This window comes from Apodemus sylvaticus, chromosome 1 (assembly GCF_947179515.1).
Source record: "Apodemus sylvaticus chromosome 1, mApoSyl1.1, whole genome shotgun sequence".
Lineage (NCBI taxonomy): Eukaryota > Metazoa > Chordata > Mammalia > Rodentia > Muridae > Apodemus > Apodemus sylvaticus.
In genome coordinates this window covers 132,112,160-132,138,892 of record NC_067472.1, presented here as the reverse complement: position 1 = coordinate 132,138,892, position 26,733 = coordinate 132,112,160, and the positions used below count along the sequence as shown (strand labels likewise).

Sequence of the window (26,733 nt, the reverse complement as noted above, 5' to 3'; positions counted from 1 at the left end):
TCCAGGATGTAGCTGTTAGCGTCTCATGTGGTCCTCTGCTGCAGAGTCCTACATTTCCTTTGATGAAGAACCTTACTCTACCTTTAAAGAAATGAGATAATCCTAAAATAAGGGATTAAAGAACAGCAATGAAAGACAACTTCCTTTTTCCTTTGCCAAGTAAGAGGGCAGAGTAGCTGGATGCTTGTAGATGTACTAATCTGAGACCCGAAACATTTCTCACAAACAGCTGCCATGAGGCTCCAGATTCTCCAGGAGAAAGTCAATCCTTTGAGGCTTATAGGTCTCTGGGCTTTTCTGTTTAGAAGACAAATATCTTTGTAAGGATGGTTCTGCTCACCAATGCCTTCAGGGGCTAGGGAGATAATTCACTTTTAAAGGAGATGGGTTAAGACAAAAGGTGAGGTGGTTGCTATGGTAACCTGCAGGCCTGCTTGCCCTGTGATTAAACATTGACAACATGGCATACACCAAAAGTCTACAGGCTACTTGACTGTAGCTCCGATCACAGGATTATCCTTCCCTTCTACTCTTAATTATTTAAATGTATTGTAACGTACTTGGAGTAGAAATGTTAGAAGAATCTGAACAGACAATCAGGACCACCAATTACCCCTCTTTGTAGTTAACAGCTATCATTGATACCTTAGCATAATTCCTTCTGGTTTATTTATTTTTCTTACCTGGGTGTCAAAAGTACACCAATTGGTGTCTCTACCAAAGTAAAATTTTTAACTTCAATTAAGATACTTTGAGTAAAAATAAGAATTCCTGTAAACCATGTTTCAGATTGAGAATCAGTTAAAAGTGAGGCCCTGAGAGGGTATCACCCAGAGAGATGAGTAGATTATAGAGAGGGAAACGGGAGTGAGGATACTAATGAAGGAATTCTCTGCTGTTCAAGGATTCCACAATGGAAAATGGGCCAAAGATCTTTAGCGATGGCTGGAGTGGCCAACAAAACAATGGATACCCAGGAGAGGAGGCAGGGTGTTCAAGTCCCCAGGACTTTTCACACTATTTCCATATTCCCGTCTATTTACCTTGCCTCATTTTTTCCTAGGAAATGAAAATGTGTGTGTGCACATGCACACACACACACACACACACACACACACACACACAGGAATTGACTTTTCTAAAAACAATTTTAGGAAGAAACCATTTATATAGTCAGTCTACAGAAGAGCTGGTCTGCTTGGAGAAGGTTGGAAAGCTTAGAGTCCCTCAGACTCTGAGCTCACGCAGAGCTATATCAGAAAACTCACATTTTCTTCTGAATATTTTCTATGCCGAGAAGTGGTGTTTTTCTCTCAGATCTCCCAGGAACTCTTCTGAGCCGCTGATCTCAGCGACCCTCATTTCATTCTTTGGCTCTTCTCCACTTTTGCTCTTCCAAAGTTTGATGAATCTCCACTTGTCAGCTGGTAGATGCGTATTGACTTTTACAAAACTTCCCAAACTATTCTCAGAGAAAGATTGACTGATGTAGGGTCAGTAAAGAAGGGAGCTTAGCTTCTTCAGGTGTTAGTAAACATGGCAGCTTGTTGGGGATTAACAGGAAAACCATGAATAAAATCATTGCTATTTGATAAGGGATTTTTCTTTTAGACAATTAAAGATTTTTTTCTCCATTGCCCACTTTTCACCCAAAGAGAATAATGAATGAAGGTCATTTGGATAATGTATTATTGGTCGCATTGCCTTAGAATAGATAAAAAAGAAATATCATCCACTCTCCACTGAGAACAGGGCCCCAGTGTCCCATATTTGCCATTCTGACACTTTGCATCAAGAAATACTGTCCTTTAATGCCTCCTGGTTAGTCCCCAATTTTCTTTTAAACATTGGATATAAGATAGGCTGGAACCCTTTTTCAGGCAGCTAAGTACTCTAGCCAAGACCAGTCAAGGCAAGACATATTTTTGTTACAAAGGAATAATCCGTTAAAGGATGCTTTGAAAGAGCTTTAAGCCTTTCACAAACATATCACTGGGCATAAGTCTCATCACTCTCAGTTCAGGGTCATGGCTGCCCTGAATGTTGTAAAAGGAAAAGCCAAAATAAAATCAACTTTGCACATGGGTCAAAATTCTCAGGGGTGTTGAGTGAAGTTCTGCGATTTAAAATGTTATAAATAAGCAAAATAAAAGGTCTGTTAATATTATGAGGTAAACCTCAGTGGAATACAACATTAAATTACCATGCTGTTTTTTTTAACACTTGTATGCACTTACAAGGTCTTGTGGAAAAATAATACTTGAAACTGTAATTCTGCTCTTCTGACTACAGCTCAGGGAGTTCCTTCACACACATTTGGCTAGAAGCACATATTGTCTCATAAACCAGCATGGGTAGATCTTATAATGGAGTCATGGAGCCTCAAGAGAAGGGCAAGATTTGAACATCTGTGGTGGAGTCACAGAGTCAGCCATCTAGAGCCCCACAGTATGCCTCACTTGTTGAAGCTGGAAGACCACAGCCCTCTAGTTGGGTTGACATGTCCACACTCATTCACTCATCCATTAGTGCAGGGAAGTTAATTTGACAGAGGTATCTTGGAGCTATCATTGGCTTTGTGTTTCTTCAGAGACAATTGGCAAGATATCTTAATAAACAGATCCATACAATAGTCTTAGTGGATGTAACCAGGAAAACAGACAGAGAAATCATGGTATGGAAGAGTGGAAGGCAGCACTCTTAAATCTCTCTTAGCTATAGGGATAGCTGATTTAGTAATCCTTCATGGTAAACTGTTTACCTGGGCCTGAACATAAGCAGTATATCTTGCTTTCTTCCCTCAGTCCACATTGGTGTTTAATAGTCTTTTTTTGGAGTGTTTAATAGTCTTTTTGAGAAGATTTCCCTTCTTTTACTGAGCCCTACATTCTGCTATAATTTCTTTGTAGTTTGGTCTCAAGAGGAGCCATAAGCTCAGACAGCCATTCCTGAGAACAGTGTTGACCAGGTTGAAGTTTGGCTTGCTGTGCCCAACAAGAGGATAAAACAGAACCTAACACAAGTTGTTACCAAAGTGGTTATTGGTTTCAGACACAGAGAAAAGAGGGATGAACCATTTGTCCTGAGAAGGAATCTGGTTGTGTCTGGGAGTTCAGTGTATGATGGGAAGAGAGGATGTGTAGGGACCAACCTTCACTTAAGGTTGTGGTCCATTTAAGGACTTGCTCACAGAGGTGGTTGCCTCTCTCCTTCAGTGGATAATGGCATAAGGGGGACTTGCTTGTATGACTTTGATGCAGTGCATTTGATTTGGCTGACTGTAGAATGAAGTACTACTTTAGGGTTCATGAGTTGAGGATACATCATGTTGTAAGCATGCCTGGAGAGGAGACGGTTTCACTAGACCAGGGGAAGCAAATGTTGATGTGGTAACCATATAAACATGTGACCCAGTGGTTGTTCATTAAGTGGCTTCTCTACTGTGGGAAAGCACATAACATGTCTCTAACACATAACAACCTTGGAAGCATGGTATCTTACTTGATCCTTTTCTCTACCAAAACTTGTAGAGACACAGAGAAGAATAGAAATATGATAAAGATGTCCCCTCCTTTCTTTCTTCCTTCGATTATTCTTGTCTTTCCTCTTTTTCTTTCTGTCCTTCCCTCATCTGTTTCTCTTCCCAACCCAATACTATTTTCTTTTTTCTTTCTGAGAATAACTTACAGACACATTTTCCAATAGTGAATTTATTAAAAAGTAGGAAATTTTTCTTATATAACCTCTATTTAACAAAATCTAAAAATAAACTGTTGTGTAACTTTTCCCAGGGAGTTACAAACAAATGCCTGTTCTTCTCAGATAGGGAATGACAGACCAAAGAACTGATTCTATAGAAAGTCTATCTTGGGGAGCCAATTAATTTTGGGACGTGACTTACAGGAGCTTGAATAATGGGTTACTTGAAAGAACAAAAGAAAGTCAGGTGGCTACATCACTCAAACACTGCATCCCTGCATGGGTCATGACTCACAGACCTGCGTGGCTGACACTCCCTTCTCAGCTTTCGAGGAGGTGCTCTACTAAACGGTCTTTGGTCCACAATTATTGACTGTTTACCTAACTTTGGAGATGGGTATCTTGTCAATATTGTGAGCTTTGTGAATTTCCTGGCCCTTGAGAAAAAGTGTTCTCTGAACCTTGGAGAAGGTGATGTGGATGTCTGCTTATTTTCTCCCATTTATGGAAGCATTGAGCTACTATGTCATAGTAACAGTCACTTATTCTCAGCAGCATAACAGGTTATGAGTCTCTGAAGTAAGCACTGCCTGTTGCTAAGAAAGGGGACACTTCTCTCCATAACCGAGGCTGACAGCAGAGATGATCTATAGGTATTTGGAAGGCAATTTGAAAGCTGGCTTCCTGGGTCTGACAGGCTCCAGGCCAGCACACTTTGCTTCTCTCTCAGCCACACCTAGCTGCTGAAAGGATCTATCATAGGGAAACCACTCCCCCATGTATACCTCCTCAAAAGGTGAAATATGTGGCATGTGCCTCATGAACATGACTTACATGCCAGGTTGAAGCATGAAAATTTGTCAGAGTTGCTCCAACCTTAAATTGTGCCTTACTGTGGGGCTCTGCAGAACCACTAAAGCTCCAAACTAGTCTTGAAGTCCCTGCTGAATCAACTTCTTTTTTAACTCTTTAGTGAACACAAAGTTGTCTCGTCCAGTGAAATGGGTATCGGCTAGAACCCGTCACCTAATTCCTTTAGTAATACCTGTCCATCCTCTTTCTAGTCTTGGTATTCCTGAGGACTTCACTCAGTAATCGTCAAGTATCCTGACTGGTGTGTATGAGCCTGTCCATGAGGGACCCTTGTATCACCATATATAAAGTCCTTGTCTCTAGGAGAGATGGGCAGTTACATTGATCAGTTACTCCACTTAGTAGTCATACTAATCTATCTGCATCCATGTCTCTCAGCTTCACAAGCATGGCTGTGAGGGACTAGTCCATTGCTTGCTTAAAATTATTTCCGAATCCCAGCAGTTCAGAGAGAGAATGCTTCCTGATTATGGAAGCTTCCATTATTAAAGCCCCCATCTGCATGTATAGTCAAGGATTCTGTTTTCTCTCTATCAAGGGTTGGGCTGAAATAGTATCCTCTATCTCTTTGACCTCACTCTTTCTTCTTGATGTTTGATTCTTCCCATGGATTCTATGTTTGGGGATACCAGGATGAGCTCATTTAGCAAGATCTAATGTGTGCTTCTCTCCCTTGTATCCCGTCAGCCATAATAAATGACAAGCAAATACCCCAATCTCATCTTAGCCTTTTCCACTCTTCATGCTAGTGCTAGGGGAAGCTCTACGTGTCTTTCTCCCATTGTAAGTCCATTTCAGGAGTGAAGGTCACACTGAAGGCAGAAAGTTCATCCACAGATGCTACCACAGCCCTCCCTGGAGCTCTTTCAGTATTGAAGTATCATCTTTGCTCTAGCAGTCATCTGGGTACATCTTCAAACCCATGCCTGACTCAAGATGAAGCATCTTGTATCACCTGGAGAAAGACAACTACCCTATGATTTCCTCCAAGGGCTCTCACCCCTCAGATGACTTAGCATCAGTTACATGTTTTATCAATCCACAGCAGGGACCACAACAGCAACCACACTATTAGCAAGGAGCCACACTACATGGGGGAAAGTAGCTGCACTACATTGGGACTGTCCCCAAGGCTGCCCCACTGTCAGATATATCAGACTCCTCCGTTGCGTGTCTTAATGCCAATAGCACGATCCATTCAACAGCTTCTTTCAGTATTATCTATGGCTCTGTCAAGCCGTCTTTGGGTGCCAATTGTGTTATGTGACTTTCCCTGTGGAGACATGAATAAACATATATTCATCACAGAAAAGGGTACTGATGACAGACCAAAGAAAAGATTCTATTTAAGTGTAGCTTAGTGATACAACGGAGGTTATTGTGTTTCCTTTGGAGGAGCATGGTGAAAGGTTAGTTATCGGGATATGGGTGACTCAGACAGCTGCATCAAGTGGTATGAGCAATGACTCATGAAAATTACAGCCCTTCCCTTCAGAACGTGCAGGCAGCAGCTCCCACAGAATCTCCTCTGTCACCACAGTTACTGTTTTGTAGCCTCAGGAAAGGGTCTTGTGAATCTTGTGAGTTTCAGGAACTTAGAGTTTTGTGGGCCTCCCTCCAGGAGGGAGAGGGAGTGTTTCAGTTAGAAAGATAGAGCTATATAGCATAAACACTGACACAGCCTTATGAAGTGAGCTAGACCTTACCCAAATTTTAACTCTTGCTTCTCTGATGCTTTTTCTAGCAAAGGGAGAAAATGGCCTATTATTTGAATTATAATTACATATTGTTCTTAGGTGTCATGCCTTCTTAGTCTTTTTCTATCACCATTACATGTCTTTTGTTTTCTCTTTTTATGATCTTGACATTTGTGAACAATATCGGTCACATGTCTTGTAGCATTTACCTCATGAGTTTGCTGACTTTCCTAATGCTTAGATTAAGGTCATGTGTCCTTACAGGAGACTACAGAAATGACGCTGTGTCCTTCTCAGTACATCATATAAGGGGGCTTATTACAACCCCATATCTTATTACCACACATGTTGATTTTGGTCATTTGATATAAATAACACCTGCCAGTTTTCTATGCTGAAAATTTATTATTGTCATTGTAAGTATTACATGGGAGACACAGTGTGGCATTCTCCTGCAACTGTTTTCTGAGAACCTGTGATTGACATGACCTTTTCCCTTTGTCTCCAGAGTCTAACAGCCGCCGGGCAGTGAACAGAGGCTATGTCAGCAGCCTGCTCAGGCTGCATCAGGACTGGCACAGCCGCGACGTGACCAACACCTATGTGATGATCCGCCACAGGCTTCTGCTCTGCCTCAGGCACATTGTCATCCTCCGGTCCGGCAGGGAGGCCTTCTTGGCAGCCCAAGGCATGGAGACTCTTTTCTGCATTGCACAGGTAGCCAGCATGGGGATTGACACAGCAGGTGGATGACTTCTGGGTGATCCTCCAAGGCTTGGAAACTGTCCTGAACAGAGCAGGGGAAACAGAAAAACAACTTCAACATGGTTCTTGTTTCAATATGACAGGTGTTCTGGATTCAAATCCTCATTCCTTTACTCATTCTTATTCTCATTCAATCAGTGTGTGTTCATTCATTCATTCATTCATTCATTCATTCATTATGTGTTTATTGACTGCACATTACTAGAAATGACAAAGAGCATAGTGATTGGGGATGGGCTCCAGAAGAACAGATCCTAGCCTAAAGCTGTGAAACTTTTAAACCATCATCTTATGTTGCAAACCATCAACTTGATTTTTAAAAAAGAAACATATGGCCCAGTATAAGCATATGCACATGCCTTTAAACATAGCACTCAGGAGGCAGAGGCAGGCAGGTCTCTGAGTTTGAGGCCAGCTTAATCTACAGAGTAAGTTCCAGGATAGCCAAAGCTACACTGAGAAACCTTGTTTTAAACAACACCAACAACAAAAGAAATAAAAGGAACATACACATACACACTAAAAAGAAGTAGAATATGAGAACTCGGCCTCCCACCAGTCAGGAGAGGAGGATCCATCTTGGTTCCGTACTCCAGGAATCGGACAGACTGAGGTACACAAACATAATCCGAGGCCAACACCGCGGTGGTCTGAGCCCGCGGTGGTCTGAGCCCGACGGGCGTTGGCCTGCACCCAGGCCCTGGGCGGGTCGGGGGGCCATCGGGGTGCCAACCCAACCAGGAGGTTTTTTGCCCAGGCCTGCGAGCGCGCCGCCGCCATTTTGCCTGCAGGACGACAGAGAGCTCAGGCGGGCAGACCTGTAACAGGCATAGCCTAAGGCTAACAAAGCGGGGGTCCAGGCCCCAAAAGGCACAGGACTGACCCCAAGAACTGGGCGGCTTGGTGGGCCATCTGTGAGTCAACCCGCCCAGGTGATTGTTAGCAAAGCAGACTCTCCCGGCGCTTTCAGGGAGCGCGGGCGCACACGCCCGCCATCCTAGTCACCTGGCAAACCCAATTAACAGTCAAAGCCGTAGGGGAACTTTGCTCGGACCTTGGCCTCCCAGGCTTTTGCCTGGACTCAGGGACTGGGCGGCCAGGCTAACCTTGTGTGCGACAGCCCGGTTGGCAGATCGGCTGCCCAGCGGAGTGAGCGGAACACAGGGGAGGTCACAGTAGCATACACCGTCGGCACTCCCTGGGAGTGCACACGGCCTCCATCTGCTCCACAGACACAATCTGGGGCAAGGCTTCAGGCAGAAGCCCTTAGCTCTACTCTCTCCGCTTCCGGATCCAGATCAGTCTGGGCGGCAGCATTACATCTCCAAGTCCTGCAAGTGGCTAGCTGGGCTTCCGGGTGGCCAGCTGGGAGAAGTCAGTGTGCTCCAGCGAATCCAGCGGGCCCCAGCGGGAGCCTTCGGGTGCCTGCTTTGGGATCTGAACAGCCTGGGCAGCAGCACACTGTCTACAAGCAGTGCAGGAGGTAAGCTGTGCACCAGAGGCAAACTGGGAAGGGGCAGCTTGCACTGGTGAGTCCAGCACTGACAAGATAAACTAACACCAGTGAGATCTAGATGGCAAAAGGCAAACGCAGGAACGTCACTAACAGAAATCAAGGCAATATGGCAACATCTGAACCCAATTCTCCTCTACCAACATGTCCTGGATACCCCATCACACCAGTAAAACAAGATTTGGATTTAAAATCACTGGTCATGATGCTGGTACAGGAACACATGAAGGTCATACATAAAGAAATTCAGGAGACAATGGATCAAAAGTTAGAAGCCCTTGCAAGGGAAACACAAAAATCATTGAAAGAAATCCAGGAGAATACAAAAGCCAACAAGGAGGAAATGCAAAAAACACTTAAAGAAATACGGGAGAACTTTGCTCAACAGGCTGAGGTCATGAAAGACGAAACACAAAAATCTCTTAAAGAAATACAGGAGAACTTTGGTCAACAGGCTGAGCTCATGAAAGAGGAAACACAAAAATCTCTTAAAGAAGTACAGGAAAACACAAACATGCAAGTGAAGGAGCTAAGCAAAACCATCCAGGATCTAAAATCAGAAGTAGAAACAACTAAGAAAACTCAAAAGGAGACAACTTTGGAGATAGAAAGCCTTGGGAAGAAATCAGGGGACAGAGATACAAATATCAACAACAGAATACAAGAGATAGAAGAAACAATCTCAGATGCTGAAGATTCCATAGAAACCATGGACTCAACAGTTAAAGAAAATGCAAAATGCAAAAAGCTTGTAACCCAAAATATCCAGGAAATCCAGGACACAATGAGAAGACCAAACCTAAGGATTATAGGCATAGATGAGAGTGAAGATTTACAACTTAAAGGGCCAGCAAATATCTTCAATAAAATTATGGAAGAAAACTTCCCTAACCTAAAGAGAGAGATGCCCATGAATATACAAGAAGCCTACAGAACTCCAAACAGACTGGACCAGAACAGAAATACTTCCCGTCACATAATAATCAAAACACCAAATGTTCTAAACAAAGAAAGAATACTAAAGGCAGTAAGAGAAAAAGGCCAAGTAACATATAAAGGAAGACCTATCAGAATCACAGCAGACTTTTCACCTGAGACTATGAAGGCTAGAAGGTCCTGGGCAGATCTCATGCAGACTCTAAGAGAACACAAATGCCAACCAAAACTACTATATCCAGCAAAACTCTCAATCACCATAGATGGAGAAACTAAGATATTTCATGACAAAACCAAGTTTACCCAATATCTATCCACAAACCCGGCCCTAAAAAGGATAATAGGAGGACAACACCAATACAAGGAGGGAAACTTCACCCTAGAAAAAGCAAGATAGTAACCTTTCATCAAACCCAAAAGAAGTTAAGCATTCAAATTTAAAAAATAACGTCAAAAATGATAGGAAGTAACAATCACTATTCCTTAATATCTCTTAACATCAATGGACTTAATGCCCCAATAAAAAGACACAGACTAACTGAATGGATACGTAAACAGGACCCTACATTTTGCTGCTTACAGGAAACACACCTCAGGGTCAAAGACAAACACTACCTTAGAGTAAAAGGCTGGAAGACAATTTTACAAGCAAATGGTCTCAGGAAACAAGCTGGAGTAGCCATTTTAATATCAGATAAAATTGACTTTCAACCCAAAGTCATCAAAAGAGACCCTGAGGGACACTTCTTGCTGGTCAAAGGAAAAATACAAAAAGAAGAACTGACAATCCTGAACATCTATGCCCCAAATGTAAGGGCACCCTCTTTTGTAAAAGAAACTTTATTAAAACTAAAAGCACACATTGCACCTAACACAATAATTGTGGGTGACTTCAACACTGCACTTTCCTCAATGGACCGATCAGGAAAACAGAAACTAAACAGGGACACAATGAAACTAATTGAAGCTTTGGACCAATTAGATTTAACAGATATATATAGAACATTCTATCCTAAAACAAAAGAATATACCTTTTTCTCAGCACCTCATGGTACCTTCTCCAAAATCGACCATATAATTGGTCACAAGACAGACCTCAACAAATATAAGAAGATCGAACTAATCCCATGCCTCCTATCTGATCACTATGGAGTAAAAGTGGTCTTCAATAGCAACAGAAACAACAGAAAGCCCACATACACGTGGAAACTGAACAATACTCTACTCAATGATACCTTGGTCAAGGAAGAAATAAAGAAAGAAATTAAAGACTTTTTAGAACACAATGAAAATGAAAACACAACATACCCAAATCTATGGGACACAATGAAAGCAGTGCTAAGAGGAAAACTCATAGCCCTGAGTGCCTCCAAAAAGAAAATGGAGAGAGCATACACTACCAGCTTAATGACACACCTGAAAGCCCTGGAACAAAAAGAAGCTATTTCGCCCAGGAGGAGTAGAAGGCAGGAAATCATCAAACTCAGGGCCGAAATCAATCAAGTAGAAACAAAGAGAACCATACAAAAAATCAACAAAACCAGGAGCTGGTTCTTTGAGAAAATCAACAAGATAGATAAACCCTTAGCCAGAATGACCAAAGGGCACAGAGAAAGTATCCAAATTAACAAACTTAGAAATGAAAAGGGAGATATAACAACGGAAACTGAGGAAATCCAAAAAATCATCAGATCCTACTACAAGAGCCTATACTCAACACAACTGGAGAATCTGGAGGAAATGGACAATTTCCTTGACAGATACCAAATACCAAAATTACAGCAGGACCAACTAGACCATCTAAACAGTCCCATAATGCCTAAAGAAATAGAAGGAGTCATAGAAAGTCTTCCAACCAAAAAAAGCACAGGACCAGATGGCTTCAGTGCAGAATTCTACCAGACCTTCAAAGAAGAGTTAACACCAATACTCTTCAAACTATTCCACAAAATAGAAACAGAAGGAACACTACCCAATTCCTTCTACGAAGCCACAATTACGCTGATACCAAAGCCACACAAAGATCCAACAAAGAAAGAGAACTTCAGACCAATTTCCCTTATGAACATCGATGCAAAAATACTCAATAAAATTCTTGCCAACCGAATCCAAGAACACATCAAAACGATCATCCACCATGATCAAGTAGGCTTTATCCCAGGAATGCAGGGTTGGTTCAATATACGGAAATCCATCAATACAATCCACTACATAAACAAACTCAAAGAACAAAACCACATGGTCATTTCATTGGATGCTGAAAAAGCATTTGACAAAATTCAGCATCCCTTCATGCTTAAAGTCTTGGAGAGAACAGGAATTCAAGGCCCATACCTAAACATAGTAAAAGCAATATACAGCAAACCGGTAGCCAGCATCAAACTAAATGGAGAGAAACTTGAAGCAATCCCACTGAAATCAGGGACCAGACAAGGCTGCCCCCTTTCTCCTTATCTTTTCAATATTGTACTTGAGGTACTAGCTCGGGCAATTCGACAACATAAGGAGGTCAAAGGGATACAAATTGGAAAGGAAGAAGTCAAACTATCATTATTTGCAGACGACATGATCGTCTACCTAAGTGACCCAAAGAACTCCACTAGAGAGCTCCTACAGCTGATAAACAACTTCAGCAAAGTGGCAGGTTATAAAGTCAACTCAAGCAAATCAGTGGCCTTCCTATACTCAAAGGATAAGCAGGCTGAGAAAGAAATTAGGGAAATGACCCCCTTCACAATAGCCACAAACAGTATAAAGTATCTTGGGGTGACTCTTACCAAACATGTGAAAGATCTGTATGACAAGAACTTCAAGACTCTGAAGAAGGAAATGGAAGAAGACCTCAAAAAATGGGAAAACCTCCCATGCTCATGGATCGGCAGAATCAATATAGTTAAAATGGCCATTTTGCCTAAAGCACTATACAGATTCAATGCAATACCCATCAAAATCCCAACTCAATTCTTCACAGAGCTAGAAAGAGCAATTATCAAATTCATCTGGAACAACAAAAAACCCAGGATAGCTAAAACTATTCTCAGCAACAAAAGGAAATCTGGGGGAATCAGTATCCCTGACCTCAAGCAATACTACAGAGCAATAGTGTTAAAAACTGCATGGTATTGGTACAGTGACAGACAGGAGGATCAATGGAACAGGATTGAAGATCCAGAAATGAACCCACACACCTATGGCCACTTGATCCTCGACAAAGAGGCTGAAAACATCCAATGGAAAAAAGATAGCCTTTTCAACAAATGGTGCTGGTTCAACTGGAGGTCAGCATGCAGAAGAATGCGAATTGATCCATCCTTGTCTCCTTGTACTAAGCTCAAATCCAAATGGATCAAGGACCTCCACATAAAGCCAGACACTCTGAAGCTAATAGAAAAAAAACTGGGGAAGACCCTTGAGGACATCGGTACAGGGAGAAAGTTTCTGAACAGAACACCAATAGCGTATGCTCTAAGAGCAAGAATTGACAAATGGGACCTCATAAAATTACAAAGTTTCTGTAAGGCAAAGGACACCATCAAGAGGACAAATCGGCAACCAACAAATTGGGAAAAGATCTTCACCAATCCTACATCAGATAGAGGGCTAATATCCAATATATATAAAGAACTCAAGAAGTTAGACTCCAGAAAACCAAACAACCCTATTAAAAAATGGGGTACAGAGTTAAACAAAGAATTCTCACCTGAAGAACTTCGGATGGCGGAGAAGCATCTTAAAAAATGCTCAACTTCATTAGTCATTAGGGAAATGCAAATCAAAACAACCCTAAGATTTCATCTTACACCAGTCAGAATGGCTAAGATTAAAAATTCAGGAGACAGCAGGTGTTGGAGAGGGTGTGGAGAAAGAGGAACACTCCTCCACTGCTGGTGGGGTTGCAAATTGGTACAACCACTCTGGAAATCAGTCTGGCGGTTCCTCCGAAAACTGGGCACCTTACTTCCAGAAGATCCTGCTATACCACTCCTGGGCATATACCCAGAAGACTCCCCACCATGTAATAAGGATACATGTTCTACTATGTTCATAGCAGCCCTATTTGTAATTGCCAGATGCTGGAAAGAACCCAGGTATCCCTCAACAGAAGAGTGGATGCAAAAAATGTGGTATATCTACACAATGGAGTACTATTCAGCCATTAGAAACAATGAATTCATGAAATTCTTAGGCAAATGGATGGAGCTAGAGAATATCATACTAAGTGAGGTAACCCAGACTCAAAAGGTGAATCATGGTATGCACTCACTAATAAGTGGATATTAACCTAGAAAACTGGAATACCCAAAACATAATCCACACATCAAATGAGGTACAAGAAGAAAGGAGGAGTGGCCCCTGGTTCTGGAAAGACTCAGTGAAACAGTATTCAGCAAAACCAGAACGGGGAAGTGGGAAGGGGTGGGTGGGAGGACAGGGGAAGAGAAGGGGGCTTGCGGGACTTTCGGGGAGTGGGGGGGCTAGAAAAGGGGAAATCATTTGAAATGTAAATAAATTATATCGAATAATAAAAAAAAAAAAAGAAGTAGAATATAAATAGAAACAGTTAGCTTTTTTTTAAAGTTCACGTGATTCATATGTTCAGGCAAATACATATCGTATTTTAATAATTTCTTTATCTTTTGAGTGTGAGTTGTCATTGGACTAAATATTACTTGGAATCTGTGAGGAACATGGCAAATTAGACTTCTGATCCTATGGGACACACATCCTAGAAGAAGGCAGGTATTAAATAAATGAACCATTTAATGAGAAGATTTTTTTAGGTGATCTGTGAGACCAACAAAAGAAGAGTGACGCCTATAGGTGAAGGGAGAAGAAAATCTTTAAAGCCATTAAATCCTCTCTAAGAGGGTGATGCCCAAATGTAACTTATTAGACAGCTCATCATACCATGTTTAGGGGTGTGTGTGTGGAAATTTCCCAGGCAAAGGGAATAGTGACTCCCTTGTCTGTCACTTATCTGCACCAAGTGGGGTGTGTGAGGTTATCTGGGTTACCAATCAAGTAACACACTCCTCAGCTACACTTGACTGGGGCTGATTTAAATACCATCCTTCTGGTATTTAAATATCTGGTGTTAGTATCTTAGATACCCATGATCTGCTCATGTTCATATGCCTCATGTTCCCCAATACCCACCGAAATGCCAGTCTGGTGCCCATTGCTCCTCTCTGGAAACCTTCCAAATTTACTCTACGCAAGTACATGCAGAGGCAATGAAGCGGCCGATGAGAGTGCTGTCTCCCCTCATCGCGTCACTAGACATTTCCTATTCTTTTTAAAAATAGCGTTCTCTTCTAAACACTAACATGATCCTGTGCTGCAAACCAATATCTAATTTTCTGTCTGCTTTCACCTCTGGGGTTTTCTCTGTCATTACTGAGTTCAGAGCTTCTCAGTCATGAAATAGCTGCATTTTGCATTCTGCCTTTTCGGGATCAAGCAGTGCTTTCAATATCTTCCTTGTGCTCTGTAGGCCCACAGTCCCGCAAGTCTCTAATCTCACTCAGTCCTTGTGAAATTCCCCCCTTGGTAGCTGGTACCAGGCACCCCCATTCTGGGTGACATGCTAGCCCAGTCCATCCTGTATATTATTGCCTGTTTTTCCATTCTGTACTAAAAATATCTAAAAGGTCAGTAGAGGGAAAAGATAGTGATTTTTACAGTTGTATATTGCAGAGAGGGACACAGTGAAAAAAATATCACAGCAAATGAAGCCCAAGTATATCAGGGGCTGCAAGTACCTATGCAGAACTTTAGAAGCAGTTCCTTGACTGCCCAGTAATGTCTTTAGTCCCTCCATAAAGCAAACCACCAGGTGCTGTTGTAAAAGGGAGTTAAATGCTAGTAGAGGCAGAACCTACATTTTATAAAGAGGTTTATCCAGCCCATGTTGTAACGTCTTATTGGTATTATATGAAAAAGTAGCCAGAGATGGGTTATGAAACAATGCTGCATAAATTGGTCATGATGTGCTAAGCCTGTCACATGTAAACATGTGCATATTACATGTGTGGAAACTCCCATGAGTTGGCCTCCACCCATGTACTGATGCCCCACTTAGCTTTCAGACTTTAAAATAATATGTTCTCCTACAGGAACTTTTATCAGCTTCACCTTTTAACCTAATGATATCTTCTGGTATTGCCCTCTTGCTTACTGCCTGGCCCATGATTAAGGGACATGGTACATGTGAATCTAGGAATTTGTATTTCCTTGGCATTAATTATCCATTTTTAATTCACAATCATTTCCCTCTATTTAGAAGCTACCCCATATGGCATTATTTTTAATGCCCTGGTCTCCACCTGTCCTTGATACCCTCTGTGTAGTGTGCTTATTGCATGAGCCACACCACACTGTTTAGATGCACGAGGTTGCTTCTCTCTCATCTCTTCTGTCTACTCTGTCTCACCTGGACCATCTCACAGAAAGCAAAAAAGCCGTGGCCATCAATCATCATCAGTGGCTGTGCCAATGGCCATTACAGGTAGAGCTGTGATCTCAAATGTTGGCAATTTGGACATTCTTGCTTAGGACTTAGCTCTGTCTTTCCTAAGGCTATAGCTCAGAACGTCATCTCCAATCTGCATCTATTTACCTTTCTTCTTTCTCTTCCACACTTCATTTTCTCCTTTTCAATACTAATAACTTTACAACAAATACTTGGGGCCATTTGACCAGGCTAAAGGGATGAAATATCTTCAAATAATTCATTTTCTACTGGGAGTGCTTCCTGCTGTGGCCTCAGAGACACTTGATTGGTACCATTTGAGCACACTAAAGATAAAGTGGCATTTTTGATTGCATTAAGACATTTCTGTTTTGAAAGTTGCCTCACTTATACTTTACTGTCTGTCTTTTGTGTTTACAGGACTGGCTGGGGGATTGAATGCAGGCCTTGCACATTCTAGGCAAGGGCTCTAACCCTGCGCAGTATCCAGAGACCTCATTGCTAATTCTTGTGCATGCTTGTGTGGCACATGTGGGTAGATGTATATGTGTGCATGTGTGCTTGCATGTGTATGTGTGTAGAAGCCAGAGCTTGATGTGTAGTGTCTTACTCACTTCCTTTCCACATTATTTTTGGAGAAGGGATCTCTCACTTAACCTGGAGTCCACCAATTTGGTTATGCTGGCTGGCCAGCAAGGTCTCTGGGTCCTTCTAACTCTGTTTTTCCATATCATATATATACTGCTTTGTGCTTTCCTGGAGTACCAATGTTACAGCCTTATGCTTCCATTGCTAACACTTCACCCGTGGAAGCATTTCCCCAGCTACATTTTTATTGATATTTTTCTCTCCTTACTTCCATGAGCCATCTGTAGTGTGAGTGTCGAGGTACCGCAGTAGGACAGCACCAGAACACAGGCCTTAAGGAGGATGCTCCCCAGCTAATTATTATGGCTGCTTGGTCTAGTTTCTGTACCCTTTAAGATTCTCAGACTGGAGGCTAATCCTGAACACATTTCTACACAAAGTTCAGTGCACAACACCTTTTCTAAGCTACTGGGGAAAACAGTGTTTTGGCTAGAGCTACATCGACTCTGTCTCAATTGGTAAACTTGTTTGTACATTTTCACAGTGTCTGTAAAGGCAGGTAATGTCATGTTCCATTGCCATCAAAATGTTATGTCTGCAAATCCAAGGTTCCTTTGCTTTGGGTTAAGTATCAAGCAGGATCTGCACAGTGGGCTTTGAGACAAACAAGTTGGCTAATATAGGCATATGGAACTTGCTTAATTTATCCTTTTTCCTTTATGTCTTTCTGTTCAGATAATAACCCAAAGAGAAAAGCAAGACTTCCATTAATTAACCCACTCATTCCCTAACTGAGGCAATAATTCCCAGGGACTCAGGAGTGCCTGAAGGATTAGGTCACTCCTCTTACCTCAGACATTCTGGATAAGGACTTGTCTCAGGTGAGACCTCCCTTGAAATAAGTTCAAGTCTGCTTTCAGACTAAATTCATCACAAGACCAACCCGAGCAGCAAAATAGAAATAAAAAGGCACATTATGACTAGACAACATTCTCCCTTAGAATGCTCCAACTACTAAACATCATGCAGTAAGGCTGTTTACTGGCCACTTAGGCTGTATGCATTTTATTATCTGAAATGATGTCCCAGCATGGGAGCTGCACATGGGGTCTATTATAATATTCTTTCTGCTCAGACCTGCCTGGAGAACAAGAACATGGAACTTGTGATTTCTGCTGTGATTCAGCTCCTGCGGCAGTGTTACCCTGCGAGTCAGCTTCCCCTGGTCTCAGCCAGCAGTGCCTACACCTTCCCAGCCCCTGGGAGCACCAGCTCAGAGCTTCCACACCATCTACCTGAAGGTAAAGTAGTAGGTAGCTCAGCTTTAAGATGAGTGTTTGCATTTTACAGCATGTCAAAGAGATGGGGATTAAAGCAGAAGCAGTCATTGTACGGGTCCACCGGTGATCTTTTGATAAGCTCATTAGGGACGTGTATGAAAGAGTAGATTTCTCATAAACAGGGGGAATAAGCATCAAGCTCTCTCACGCTGTCCCTAATTATTAGCTGTTGCCACGTTGCTTGGTGGCTACCGAATGCCTGCACCGTCATCTCATCTAATTAAGAAAAATAATCTTTCCGCCAATTTTGTGACCCAAACTCTTTGCTGTATTGTCTATTGGTGGAATTAACTCATTGTTTGGAAAAAACTAAAACTTTCACCGTGTAAAACCCTGTGATACACATTTTAGAATATCTGAAAGTGTCATGATGCAACCTCCAGGAAGACCTTAAAGTCAAAGATTCTAGTGTTTTGTTTTGTTTTTGTTTGTTTGTTTTGTTTTTAATCTCATCTTCCTTCAGGGAGCAGATTTTCCACAGTTGGAATTTTATCACATGGCATCTGATCCTTTCTGAAGTTATTGGGTAACTCTCAAATAAGCTCCTCCATTTTAAAACTAGGGTCCTGATCAAGGCACTATCTAAATTACAGTGAATTTAGAGTACATGTGCTCTGTAAACTTTGACAGTGTCAGTTCCACCAATACTTTGATGCAAGTGGGAGTGGAACTCTACTGTCATTCGTGTGTTATTTCTCTCCAGATTCATCATGCAGCAGCAGTTTAGGCATCTTGGCATCTTCCTCCGACACGCTCATGTGCACATCATGTACACAAATCACTGGGCACCTGAGTGTGCTGGGGTACAGTGCTCTTGCTTAGTCACAGATCCTCCATTTACAAGAAATGTAAGCCATAGTGCAGTATAGAATAAATACCAGACAATAAGGACCCCCATTCTCTTGCCTTGTTTTTCCAATCCAGAAGATTTTGACGATGATGGTGATGAAGAAATGGATAAAGACTCAGATGTGGAAGCGGTTAAAGAAGTAGGTAAACCTGCCCTTGGTTGCAATAATATTCATACTGACACTCTGCAGAAGAAAGGACGACTTCCTTATGTTTACTGAACTTACTCCAGTGTTGTCACCACAATGATAGTGATGTCTGGAAAGTACAGATACTGTTGTTAATTTTCCAGATGTCATTTTCATCTTGATCTGTCTAGTACATGATCTCTTTGTAAAGTCAAGTCTATTGATTATGATTCAAATATTCTATCAGGATGAACCTGACAGACTCGTGTTTAGGGTTGGTGTATTTAATACGTGCATAGAAAGATGTTTTAGGGAACGTTTTGCTAGACCTCGCCTGTCTTCATAAATTGATTTTCTTATTCCCTGCCCATTCTGCATGGGAATGTAGCCCTGTGCATCCCCACTCAAATCTGTGTGAATCAGTTTTCAAGGATTTGCAAAGTGTGCACCTCTGCCCCCCATAGTACTGATGTTCCTGTTTCTTATCTCACAATGATCCATGAAAGAAAGGCCAGCAAGCTTTTCTGTTTTAAATCAAAGTTCAAATCGTAATTATCTCACACTCTGAGCCACGTATTCTTTGTTTTAATGACTCAATTTACCATTATAACTAAAATCCCGTGATCCATAAAACATGAATGAGTTGATATGGCTCTTTGTTGAACTGAAGAACATAGCTTATTGACTGCCTTTTTTTGTAATAGGTGTTTTTTTAATTATTTAATTTATTTTTTTACACTCCATATTTTATCTACCTTTTCCCACCCTGTCCACCCTCCGACTCTTCCACATCCCTTACCGCCTCTCTAACACCCTGTCTCTGCCTGGATGTCCCCACCCACCACCCCATCTGACCTCTAAACTCTCTGGGGCCTTCAGTCTCTTGAGGGTTAGTTGCATCATCTCTGAAGGAACACAGATCCAGCAGTTCTCTACTGTATGTGTGTTGGGGGCCTCATATCAGCTGGTGTATGCTGCCTGTTTGGTGGTCCAGTGTTTGAGGGATCTCATGGGTCCAGATTAATTGAGACTGCTGGTCCTCATACAGGGTCGCCCTTCTCCTGAGCTTCTTTCAGCCTTCTCTAATTTAACAACAGGGGTTAGCTGCTTCTGTCCATTGTTTGGGTGCAAATATCTGTATCTGACTCTTTCAGCTGCTTGTTGGGTCTTCCAGAGTGTGGTCATACTAGGTCCCTTTTGCATTGTTTTAATAATGACTGGATATTTCTTTTTCAAATGAGGTTTCTTGTATATTATGGGATGCTTAGCAACATCCTTGATTTCTACTCACTATCCACCCACAGCATTCATTATTTCATCCCTCATACATGAACCAAAAATACCTCCAGGAACTGCCAAATCATTCTTAATTGACAACTATTTTCCTGGAAAAATGATAGTCAGTTTATAAGTTATAATTCTGTCTCCATTTCTCCTGCCATATGCAGTTCTGGATAAGTTTCTCCTTTTATAGTCCCTTATTTTTGTCATCTGTAGCATAAGTTCTGAGCTACAGTCCTAGAGGTGAATTTCAAATTTAAAAATGATTCTGTGCCAGCACAATGACTCAGCAGGTAAAGGCAATTGCTGCAAAGTTTAATGATCTGAGTTCAAGCCCCAGAACCCACACAGTAGAGAGAACACCTTTGCCAAGTTGTACTCTGACCTCTGTGCACACAGACACAGAGATACACAGATAGTCACACACACACACACACACACACACACACTACACACACACAGCACACATATACATATATACATACCACATACATGTAACTTAAAATATTATACACCATATATATATATATATATAAAATATATATAATATATAAAAGAAATAAGTCCCCCCTCTTCTTCTCTCCTTCTCCCCTTCCCTTTCCTTCTTTCTCTGTCCTTTTCCCTATTCCCTTCCTTTCTTTTCTGGAAAGGAAAAGGTTCTGGTGTTTTCACTCTGAGCAGATTCTCACCTTGCTGATGACAGTGCCAGATATCTAAGGACTATCTCTCAGCCCCATCTTTGAGCTTAGACTGCTATTGACAGTCCGATGTTCCCAGGGTTTTGTTGATAAATAGAATCATTTCTGAAGTCATCAGTAGCAAATTGGTTCTTTGCTCTGGCTTGGCCACGCAGGCCTATAGAGTACGTGCAGAATCATTTGAATAATACTGGGCTGCTGCAGTCATTCATCAATGCCACCTTCCACTCCCCTCTTGCTCGCACTTTGATAACTGGATGTCTGATGCACTGTCAGTTGTTTCTTGTATCTGATGCAGGGGGACACAGCATATGACAGTGCTTGACTCCACACAGCTAGCTAGAATGCTAGGGAGCACTGATCATTTCTCTGATTCCATTCTGGGGAGGATTGTAGGCTGGGGGGGGGGCTGTAGAAACTAAACAAATATAAAAATCCAGCCGGGAAAGAAGCGAAAGATAAATTAGCGAGGGCTGAGAAACTATTTATCAAAGCCTATGGCCGAGGAGATGGTGAGACCTGGGTATGAATCTGACCCACAGGGTAATGAGGTAGCATAAGAATGAGGCTTGACTCTGGGGAACAGCACGCATCGGAGAGCTGCCCATCCAGCAAGCAGCTTTTCCTTGGTAAACACTGTAGCATTTGCTGCCCATGATGTGGATGAGGAACTGGGCCTGTCTCTTTTCTACTCACTGGGCTGACCCAGGCCTTTAGCATGTAGCATTCTCATTTGAAAATTACAGATAGATGTGACCTACATCTGAGTAAATATGTTCAAAGAAACTCTTGTGAGAAGAAAGTCTGAGGAGTTGAATGTTGTGATTTGATTGGAAACTGTCAGAGTCGACATAGGAAAAGAGGAAAGGCGAAGGAAGAGAGGATGTTGGCTGTGTTTTCTTCACGCATGCACTGGATTGGAGCAAACTGTGGGGAGAGGAGCACGCATAGAGTACATTTGCATTCTCCCCCGACCCCCACAACCTCTTCCTTTTTAAATTTCTTTTCTTCCTTTCTGGTGCTTTTTTGTTGTTGTTGTTATGACCCATGTACATCAGGCTCAGTTCAAACAGGACATTGATTTTTGTTTTCAGTGTCAACATAAATTAAAAAGCAAATTAGCACTCTATGATTTAAACAAGCAGGTGCAAATTAGGTCCAGTTTAAGGAGGAAGGGTCAGACACTATACCACTCCTGGGCATATACCCAGAGGATTCCCCAGCATGTAATAAGGACACATGTTCCACTATGTTCATAGCAGTCCTATTTATAATAGCCAGAAGCTGGAAAGAACCCAGATGTCCCTCAACAGAGGAATGGATACAGAAAATGTGGCATACATACACAATGGAGTACTATTCAGCCATTAGAAACAATTCATGAAATTCTTAGACAAATGGATGGAACTGGAGAACATCATTCTAAGTGAGGTAACACAGTCTCAAAAGAACACTCATGGTATGCACTCACTGATAAACAGATATTAGCCTAGAAGCTTGGAATACCCAAGACACAATTCACATATCGAATTATGCCCAAGAAGAAAGAAGGAGTGGCCCCTGGTCCTGGAAAGGCTCAGTGCAGCAGTTTAGGGGAATACCAGGACAGGTAAGTGGGAAGGGGCGGATTGGGGAACAGAGGGAGGGAAGAGGGCTTATGGGACTTTTGGGGAGGGGGGATCCAGGAAAGGGAAAATCACTTGAAATTATATTAATAAAGAATATATCGAAAAACTTACAATGTAAAAAAACCACCACTTATTAGGTCTTTGTTGAATGAATACTTGAAATAGTATGAAGTTTTAAAGTATATCAGAAGAACTTTGATGGCACACATCATTTTCTTTTCAGTTTCCAACCTCTCACAACTACTCCATCTCAAATCATCAAGTAAATCAACTTTCCTCCACATAGACCTGCAATCTGGGGTATGCTAAATTAAAGAAAGGCAGAAAGCTACAACAACAGAAGCTTTGGAAAGCAGTGGTTAGTGAGAATGTGTTTTGTTCCATACCACGGACACACCAATGTAATGAATTGGTGTTTTGTAATATTTCTGGATTTTAACCAAAAGGAATAGAATTCGTTCAAGGCACTAATATGTAAAACAAAATTCATGCAACTTGCTTAAACAAACAATCTAAAATGTGAGCACTTTTTAATTAATACGTGGGATTTAAGATAAGGTGATTTGTATTTTTGTTTTTTAAAAGGAGGAAGGGTCAGAACACATTATCTAGATGAAGGGGCTATCAGTACCCTAGGTAATATGAGGATGCAGTAGCAGGTCCATCCCTAGATGAGCATAGTCATATAAGATGTGATGAAGGTGCCGGGAGATACAAAGACCAAGCCACAGGGTCTTTGTATGTTTGTGTTGTGTGTTTGCATGCATGTGTTTAAGTGGTTTATGCATACACACACACATGCATGCAAGTGTGAGGTTGCATGTGCCTTTGGAGACTAGCGGAGAATCTTGGGTGCACTGATTCTTTGCCATATTCCATTCAGGCATTGTTTCATACTGTCTGGAGCTGAGATGGCAGACAGCAAGCCCCAGGGATTCTTCTGTCTCTGCCCCCTACAGCATTGGGTTACAGGCACATGTGACCCTGTCCAGCCTTTTACATGGGTGTTAAGACCTGAACCCAGGTCCTCATACTTACATAGTGTTATGAGTCTCTGAGTCATACTTTCAGCCTCAGATTCATGTCTTTTTAGGACAGAAATAGTTTTCCCACATCAATCCAACTTTGCTGTTATATAAAGAAATCAGTCGCTGATCACATGTAGACAAACTAGACAACCGTGACCTAATAAAGTCTTATTTACAAAGAAAAGCAGTGGACCACAGTTTGCTAACACCTACTGTATAGCTGCATGGGTCAATGACAACATGTGGAATAAATGATGCTGCCACCTATGGGCTACATGACACTCTACACTCAAGAAACAGCTGTATTCATTGGTAGGGACAGTCTTCCCAATGGCTAGCTGTCTTAGTCAGGGTTTCTATTCCTGCACAACATCATGACCAAGAAGCAAGTTGGGGAGGAAAGGGTTTATTCAGCTTACACTTCTGCATTGCTGTTCATCACAAAAGGAAGTCAGGACTGGAACTCAAGCAGGTCAGGAAGCAGGAGCTGATGCAGAGACCATGGAGAGATGTTTTTTACTGGCTTGCTTCCCCTGACTTGCTCAGCCTGCTCTCTTATAGAACCCAAGAATACCAGCCCAGGGATGGCACCACCCACAAGGGGCCCTTCCCACTTGATCACTAATTGAGAAAATGCCTCACAGTTGGATCTTATGGAGGCACTTCCCCAACTGAAACTCCTTTCTCTGTGATAACTCCAGCCTATGTCAAGTTGACACACAAAACCAGCCAGTACAATTGACCCCTTGTCAACTTGACACACAAACACTATTGACAAATGGGACCTCATAAAATTACAAAGTTTCTGTAAGGCAAGGGACACCATCAAAAGGGCAAATCGACAACCAACAAATTGGGAAAAGATCTTCACCAACCCTACATCAGATAGAGGGCTAATATCCAAGATATATAAAGAACTCAAGAAGTTAGACTCCAGAAAACCAAATAACCCTATTAAAAAATGGAGTACAGAGTTAAACAAAGAATTCTCACCTGAAGAACATCGGATGGCAGAGAAGCATCTTAAAAAATGCTCAACTTCATTAGTCACTAGGGAAATGCAAATCAAAATAACCCTGAGATTTCACCTTACACCAGTCAGAATGGCTAAGATTAAAAATTCAGGAGACAGCAGATGTTGGCAAGGATGTGTAGAAAGAGGAACACTCCTCCACTGCTGGTGGGGCTGCAAATTGGTACAACCACTCTGGAAATCAGTCTGGCGGTTCCTCCGAAAACTGGGCACCTTACTTCCATAAGATCCTGCTATACCACTCCTGGGCATATACCCAGAAGATTCCCCAGCATGTAATAAGGATACATGTTCCACTATGTTCATAGCAGCCCTATTTATAATTGCCAGAAGCTGGAAAGAACCCAGGTATCCCTCAACAGAAGAGTGGATGCAAAAAATGTGGTATATCTACACAATGGAGTACTATTCAGCCATTAGAAACAATGAATTCATGAAATTCTTAGGCAAATGGATGGAGCATGGAGAACATCATACTAAGTGAGGTAACCCAGACTCAAAAGATGAATCATGGTATGCACTCACTAATAAGTGGATGTTAACTTAGAAAACTGGAATACCAAAAACATAATCCACACATCAAATGAGGTACAAGAAGAGTGGAGGAGTGGCCCCTTGTTCTGGAAAGACTCAGTGAAGCAGTATAGGGCAAAACCAGAACAGGGAAATGGGAAGGGTTGGATGAGAAAACGGGGAGGGAAGGGGGCTGATGGGACTTTCGGGGAGTGGGGTTCTAGAAAAGGGGAAATCATTTGAAATGTAAATAAAAAAATAAATAAATAAAATAAGAATAAAAATTCGAATAAAAAAAGAAAAAGAAAAAAAAGCCTCAACCCTTACTTTCTTATTCATCACCAAGATCTAAATTACTTTAGAAAGTCCCACAGTCTTTATACATTAAAAGTTGAATCACTTTAAAATGTCCAATATCTTTAAAATTCAAAGTCTTTTAAAAATTCAAAGTCTCTCAACTGTGGGCTCCACTAAAATACTTTCTTCCTTCAAGAGGGAAACACATCAGGGCACAGTCACAACCAAAAGCAAAACTCAAACTCCAATGGTTCAATGTTTGGGATCCAACTCACGATCTTCTGGGTTCCTCCAAGGGCTTGGGTCACTTCTCCAGCTCTGCCCTTTGTAGCACACAGCTTGTCTTCTAGGCTCCAGTTGCCTGTACTCCACTGCTGCTGCTGTTCTTGGTGGTCATCGCATGGTACTGGCATCTCCAAAACCCTGCTATCTTTCACTGTAATTAGGCTTCACCAATAGCCTCTCATAGGCTCTCTTCATGGTGACAAGCCTCTGCTCCTATGCATGACCCCTTCAAGTCCTGGGCCATTAATTGCAGCTGAGGCTGCACCTTCACCAATGGCCTTCTGTGGCTTCTCACTGTGACAAGAGCCTCAGCAGCTCTTCATGACCCCTTCATGCCTTCAAAACCAGAACCATCTGGGTGACTCTTACACAGTACTAAGTCCAGCCACAGCACAAAATACAACTGTGGCTATCTCTGGAACACAGCTTCTGTGCTCTCAGAAAACACTTCTCAGAAGATTTCACCGCAGTGATGCTGGTCTCTTCTTAATCACCGCTAATTTCTTAGCTCCAGCTAACCAGCATCAATAGTCCCAGTAAAGGTTTGCTTTAGTAGTTCTTGTATCTTGTTAATCACAGCTGATTCTTCAGCCCCAACTAACCAAAATCACAGAATCTTCACAATCAAAACCTGGCCCCTTTAAGAGTCTTTAATCTTCCCTCGGAAATTTCACAAGCCAGGCCTCCATCTTTTGCACTGTTCTTAACATTGTCTTCCAAGCGCCTACAGAACTTTCCACCGAGCTCTTAATATTATAATGGCTTTTCTAGCTCCAAAGTCCTTCCACAGTCCTCCCCAAAACATGGTCAGGTTGTCACAGGAATACCCCACTATGCTGGTACCAATTTATCTTACTCAGGGTTTCTATTCCTGCACAAACATCATGACCAAGAAGCAAATTGGGGAGGAAAGGGTCTATTGAGCTTACACTTCCACGTTGCAGTTCATCATTAAAGGAAGTTAGGACTGGAACTCAAGCAGGTCAGGAAGCAGGAGCTGATGCAGAGGCCATGGAGAGATGTTTCTTGCTTCCCCTGGCTTGCTCAGCCTGCTCTCTTATAGAACCCAAGAATACCAGCCCAGGGATGGTACCACTCACAAGGGGCCCT

At 42.0% G+C, this 26,733-nt stretch overlaps 1 protein-coding gene across 1 annotated transcript in view; it reads left to right on the top strand.

Annotated features, from left to right (window-relative positions):
* Positions 1-26,733, top strand: part of Agbl1 (AGBL carboxypeptidase 1) — a 907,135-nt gene that overhangs the window by 101,102 nt on the left and 779,300 nt on the right. Inside the window, exons 7-9 of the mRNA XM_052186269.1 lie at positions 6,778-6,986; positions 17,679-17,844; positions 18,808-18,872. Of these exons, the coding sequence (XP_052042229.1) occupies positions 6,778-6,986; positions 17,679-17,844; positions 18,808-18,872 (440 nt within the window). The remainder of the gene's footprint in view (positions 1-6,777; positions 6,987-17,678; positions 17,845-18,807; positions 18,873-26,733) is intronic.